This window comes from Mus caroli, chromosome 2 (assembly GCF_900094665.2).
Source record: "Mus caroli chromosome 2, CAROLI_EIJ_v1.1, whole genome shotgun sequence".
NCBI classification, from domain to species: Eukaryota; Metazoa; Chordata; class Mammalia; order Rodentia; family Muridae; genus Mus; species Mus caroli.
Genome location: NC_034571.1, coordinates 138,361,656 through 138,368,463, shown reverse-complemented (window position 1 = coordinate 138,368,463; position 6,808 = coordinate 138,361,656). Strand labels below are relative to the sequence as shown.

Sequence of the window (6,808 nt, the reverse complement as noted above, 5' to 3'; positions counted from 1 at the left end):
AGTCGGCCATCACTGGAAAGAGAGGCCCATTGGACTTACAAACTTTATATGCCACAATATAGGGGAATGCCAGGGCCAAAAGAATGGGAATGGGTGTGTAGGGAAGTGCGGGGCGCTATGGGGGACTTTTGGGATAGCATTGGAAATGTAATTGAGGAAAATATGTAATAAAAATATTAAAAATTAAAAAAAAAAGAATCGATGCAACTTTATTTGTAAATATAGTTCAACATATAAGAGACCCGAAAGACCCCCAGAAAGCTCTCTTAGATCTTTTAGCAAAATGACAGGCTTAGAAATTAAGCATAATCAGTTGCCTTTGCATATGCAATTGAGAGACCTGGTGAGAATGAAACCAGGGAAATAACCCCTTAACAATGGCCTCACATTACAAAACAACCAGCGAAATCCTTAGAATACACCTATCCAAGAAAGTGAGAGACGCCTACAATGAAAACTTCCGAACACCAAAGAATGAAGTGTGTGAGACTTTAGAAGAAGGACAGACCCCCATTGTGGATTATTAAGATCTAAGATCTAATCTTGTGAAAGCAGCCACGGGCAATCTACAGATTCAATGAAATCATCAACAACATTTCAGGCCATTCTTCATATGAATATTAAAAAATAAATCTTAAAACTCATATGGTGTGGGAAAACTCTGCTAATTAAGGTCGAAGTCCACCACGACTGGATAGCCTCTGAGTTGAGGCAATATGGGAGACTCTCTTTGTTAGGGGGTTTTCTCCTTCTCTGTTCTTGTCCTAGGAATTCTAAGCCCCCATCCTTGCCTCTAACTGAGGAAAGTCACACAGCCTCCATTAGTTGATAAGACCAATTTCCTTTCTCCTGACAAAGCCTGTTCAGCCAGCACCTGAGCGTTCTGAAATGGGTCCCCGTGCTAATGATGCATTCCAAGTACTCTAAACCCCTAGCTAATGACCTTTGCCCATCCTGGATGTCCCTACTTTCAGTCTCCCAAAACTTTATAAGGCTTCAGTCATCCTACGTGAAGCTGATCTGCCTACTGACTGTGGGTCCCAGTGTGGTTTATTCATTGTACGTACTCACAGGGCTTCCGGACTCATTGATAGACATCTTTGCTCCCACTGCCCTAGTGGACTGTGTCAGCTAATGATTCATGAGAGCGGGGAGAGCCACAATATGGAAGTACAAGAGACTCCAGAGAACAAAACAATCTGAACAAAAAGAATGTCAGAGTACCTCATATCTGATTTCAAGTTATACTAGAGAGCCATGTACCCAAAATCAGTCTCTCTCTCACTGTGGATGAAAGTCAACTCCAAATGGACTAAACGCTTTAACACAATAAAACAGGGAAGACACTTCAAGGGATAATCGCACAGAGGCAAAGACTCTCTGAATAGGACTCCAGTTGCTCACGAGAAGAGGCAACAACTGACAAGTGGGACCTCGAGAAGTGAGAGGTCTGTGCAACAAAGGAAACAATGTAGCATGCAGAAACACACTGGATGCGAGTAAAACCTTTGTTAGCTACATATCCAACTGAGGATTAAAGGCTAGAATATACCCAGAGCTAGAAAACCTAAACACCAAAAGGTGAGGTAACTCAAGAGATAAATGCTAATGAAACAAACAGATAGTTCTCCAAAGCTGAAACACAGATGGCTAATAAATGTGTGACAAAATATTCTACCAGAGTAGCCATCAGGAAAATGCACATCAAGGTGACACTGAGAGTCCATCTCATCCAAATCAGAATGGTGCTCCAACGTTACAGAAGAGAACCCACAACACCGACAGCGACAGCGGTGTGGACTTGTCTAGTCACGTGGGAGCTGGCAAGGAGGTTTTGCTACAATGTGGCTCAGTTAACAGCACTCCTGGGTATTTACCCAAAGGATTCTAAGTCAATACATTGGTCAAGATTGGGTAAGAAAAGAAATGACATTATTTCAGTTTTATCTATGTGAAAAATCTTTTTAAAAACTATGGATGAATTTTTAAAATTTGCTTTAGCAAATTTACAGGACACAGAACTATTAAAAAAAAAAAAACTCAGAGCATCTCTCCATACCAGCAACAACCAGCAACAGTGATATTTTAAGATTAATTAGTCAATTAATCATTATGAGAGATAGAACTTGCAAGCATGCATGAGCAGGCATGTGTGTCTCAGTACATGTGTGGAGGTCAGAAGGCAACTCTATGTAGCTTATTCTCTCTACCTTTGTGCGGTGTCTATGGATTGAACTCAGGTTGTCACAACAAGCAATTTACTCATTGAGCCATCTCATTGGTCCAATAAAAATGTTTATGACAGCAATAAAATGACACAGTATCTGGGGATTATGTCAGACAAAAACTGGGCAAGCTATTTATGGAGACAATTATAAAACTTTATCGAAAGCCATGAAAGATGATCTAAATAAATTGATACTTATACTATGTTATAATGTTATAACCAGTATCAAAAAAGATGGAGTCTTGCCTAATTAAGCAAGGATCTAATATACTGTCCATCAAGTCCATGGAACATGATGGGTTTATTATAAAATTTTTGGAAGAGTAAAGAGAAGAAAATATACAATATACTTTTGAAGAGGGTATTGTATTAAATTAAGAACATATATTAATTGCCATTATACAGAAAAGAACAGTTTCAAATCAGTAGATTAAACATTAAAAATGTATGATCAGCACAAGTTTGCATCCAGAGCCTATCAGCCCTCTTAGGAATTATTAAGAAGAAGAGAACCCATATGGTCACAAGGTACTATTATAAATGTCCTAACAACAAATGAAAAGGCACTTAGATACGTTATTCATCAGAGAAGGATAATGAAAAGCCAGAGGATACATCTGCATAAGACCAGACTAGTCTAACTTTAAAGTCTGAGCATAACCAATGTATGATGGAGAGACAGGAATTCTCATGCAAGGATATATAGACAGGCATGGCTACTTTGGGAATAAGTGAAGATTGCCAGGATTATACAGTAACAGGGCTGGGATACTCTTAGAAAAATCCTACACATGAAGTGTGTTCTTTGTGGCTACAGAACTGTTTCTAGCAGCACAAAGAACTCAAGACAGCAACCTGCAGGAAAATCCATGAGTGCATAGTGACACAGTTAAACAACGGAGGACTACACTGTGGGGGGTGGGGAAAAACTAATGAGCCACAGCTATGTTCATTAGTGTGGACACTTCCCTTGCACAGAATAAACAGAACATTGGCTTTCTATAGCAAACTGGAGATTCAACTCAAAAGTAGGCAAAACCAATTAGTATTATTTAGGAAACCATTTTTTATATAAACATTATACACACACATATGTACATATGAAATAACAGTTGGTAAACCACAACCCTTGGATCAAATCCAGCCCATCCCTGCTTTGGAATATGATGATGCATTGGGTCATGCCGAATCTATTTTCTTATGTTATCCTGAAGCTGTTTTCCCATTTTAAGAGTAGAGTTGAGAACTTAGGACAAAGACTGTATTTCTTCCTACATAAAAAAGATTCATAGGAAGCCAAATGACTAACTCTGACTTAGAAATGGTGGCTGCCTTCCAAATGACCGTCTGCATATAGCCAGAGAGGGGCTTCCAGTGGCCCCTTGTCAGGAATTACTCCTTAACACAGGTGACAGACACATGCATTTCCAGTATCATTCCCCCTCAAGCATACATGAATGTCATATATATATATTTTTTGCTTTCATGAGGCATTTTGTAATTTAAAATTTTAGGAGGAAAGAAAGGTTCTGATGCTGCTGTCATCCCGTGGGTATCAAGGACACTCAGGTCCTGTGTTATAGACTCTGTGTCAGGTACTGGGTGTGATTTGTCTTGCTTATGGATAGAAAGTAATTCTCCTAACCTTGTCAAACAGCAGCTGCATCCACGGGTGGATTTCTACTGTAAAATGGTATGCCTTCCTCAAGTCATCCTAAATAATTTGAGGCTTATACTATGTGTATTAGTCAGGGTTCTCTAGAGTCACAGAACTTATGGGTAGTCTCTATATAGTAAAAGAATTTATTGATGACTTACAGTCGGCAGCCCAATTCCCAACAATGGTTCAGTCGCAGCTGTGAATGGAAGTCCAAGGATCTAGCAGTTACTCAGTTCACACGGCAAGCAGGCGAAGGAGCAAGAACTAGACTCCCTTCTTCCAGTGTCCTTATATTGTCTCCAGCAGAAGGTGTAGCCCAGATTAAAGGTGTGTTCCACCACACCTTTAATCCCAGATGAAAGGTGTAGCCCAGATTAAATCTCCTTAAACTCAGAGATTTAATCTTCTGGAATCCATAGCCACTATGGCTCAAGATCTCCATACCAAGATCCAGATAAGGATCTCCAAGCCTCCAGATAAGGGTCACTGGTGAGCCTTCTAATTCTGGATTGTAGTTCATTCCAAATATAGTCAAGTTGACAACCAGGAATAGCCACTACACTATGCTATAATATTGGGGTCAATATCAAAGATGACAGTGTTCACCAGACTCATATAAGATCTGATGCATTGCCCAAGTCCAGTGGGACTTTTATTTTCATAGAACTTGACATATCTGTGATAAAACTTACTATAAAGTTTTTATAAATCTTTCACATATATACATATATATGTGTGTGTATTTGAGCCTTTAATAAATATTCATATGTATACATATCACACACACACACACACACAGTCTACTGGAAGGGTATTCCTTTCCTGGCGTCTGTGTATGTCTGTTGTCTGTCTATAGGAAGGCTACTACTGACTTTTGTGTGTTAATTTTGTATACAGCTACATTGCTAAAAGTGTTTCTCAGCTGTAGAAGTTTCCTGGTGGAGTCTTTAGGGTCATTTATGTATACAATAATTTCATCTGCAGATGAAGATATTTTGACTCTTTCCTATTTGTATCCCCTTAAACTTCAGTTGTCTTATTGCTCTAAGACTTCAAGCACGATATTGAATAGGTATGGAGAGAGCAGACAGCTTTGTTTCTCTCCATTTAATTTGCGCTGGCTGTGAGCTTCCTGTAAATTACCTGCATTATGTTTATGTATGTGCCTTGTATCCCTGATCTCACCAAGACTTTTATCACGAAGGGGCGTTGGATATTGTCAGAGGCCTTTTCTGCATCTAATGAGATGATCATGTGGTTTTTGTCTTTCAGACTATTTATGAGGTAGATTATGTTTATCAATTTATACATGTTGAACCATCCCTGCATCTCTGGGATGAAGCCTACTTGGTCATGATGATCTTTTTGATGTGTTCTTGGATTTAGTTTGCAAATATTTTACATAGAAATTTTGCATCTATGTTCATAAGGAATATTGGTTTGTGCTTTTCTTTTTCCTTTTGTTGGGTTTTTGTGCAGTTTAGATACCAGGGTAATTTGGGCCTTGTAAAGGAGCTGGAAAAAGGCTATACTATAGATTGCCAGGGCAGGAACTGTCTTATCAACATCTTTAGTAATCATTCATCTGCATGCTAGAAGGAAAAAGGTTAGGACCATAAGCAGCCTGTCTCATGGTTGAGGAATTCCTAATGAGGCCAGATTCTTCTACATCCTGACCTCCAGTCTTTCCCTTAGGTTCAGACTGCTGATCTTGCCAGTCAAGTGTGGAAAGGGACTTGACTATCATCTCATCTCACACTTCTGTGACATCAACATCATATATCATTGCTTCTGAGGTCCAGGTCCAGGCCCAGGCATGGACACAACTAAGTTCGTGTACTTCCTTGTGTGAACCTTTGCTCTTTAGCCAATGCTAGTGGTCTGACATTCATTATTTTGTAACAAGGCTGCCCCAGCTTCTCTCAGTGATTCCAGTATCTCTCTCTGGTGCATTGCCACACACATACCACTCCAGCACACAACATACATAATCATCTGTGCCCATAGTCAAAGTCAACGCCCCAGGTACCTGTAAAGATCTGGGATCAGTTTGTCATCAAAACGAGTACACAGGTTGTTGAGGACTTGCTCATGTTGTCCAAATAAGCGGATGTAGTTGGAGGATGGGAAAGGCTCCTTTGAAAAGCACGTGATGGCCTCCACCAACTTATAGTTGTTAATGTATAGTCGGAAGTACGTCCCCTTTTTCGCATTACCTGTCACTACATCTGAACCCTGGGGGAGAATAAGAATTGGATTAGGAAAACAATATCCAGAACATCCCTCAACTTGGGGAACTTTATTTTGGCAATTACTTTTTCAAGTATAATGGACAAGATCTAGCTTGTTGCAAACAATAGTTATTGAAGTGTCAGAAACAACTTTTTCATGACAAAAATGTTCCTTACCACATTTTAAATTGTCATTAGATTGTTCTAAGCTTTAAAATTAGTTGCTGGGTGGCCACCAATTGTCTATAGCTCAGTATCTTACTCAGTAAAGGAACTGGGTCCCTTTTTCTAGGTATGGTAGGTTTGAAGTGTCACATTTCACCAAGCCATTTTGAAAACATCTTGGTCAAAGTGATCACGAGGATTTCCAGTTGTTTTAGAGAATACTTAAAAGACACAGATAAAAGGTAAAACCTGGTGTCAAGGTTTGGGAAGGAGGGTGGCCCTTTGATAATAACTCAGTTCCCAGGAGGAAGCCCACAGGATACACCCCAGACAGTCTGTAGATGATCTTTTAGTTTGTAAGTTGTTCAAGTTGTGGATTCTGCTTCTTAGAAATGTATTAAAACTGACTGCCACATGAACCTGGTGACCAGGAAGGGTGTGGCTGTAGGGAAGGGTGTGGCTGTAGGGAAGGGTGTGGCTGTAGGGAAGGGTGTGGCTGTAGGGAAGGGTGTGGCTGTAGGGAAG

General features: G+C 39.9%; 1 protein-coding gene across 2 annotated transcripts in view; it reads right to left on the bottom strand.

The window, feature by feature from the left end:
• Cfap61 (cilia and flagella associated protein 61) overlaps window positions 1-6,808 on the bottom strand; it is a 260,144-nt gene that overhangs the window by 45,551 nt on the left and 207,785 nt on the right. For both annotated transcript variants that reach the window (XM_021156892.2, XM_021156893.2), the window contains exon 25: window positions 5,917-6,122. In XM_021156892.2, coding sequence (XP_021012551.1) covers window positions 5,917-6,122 — 206 coding nt within the window. The remainder of the gene's footprint in view (window positions 1-5,916; window positions 6,123-6,808) is intronic.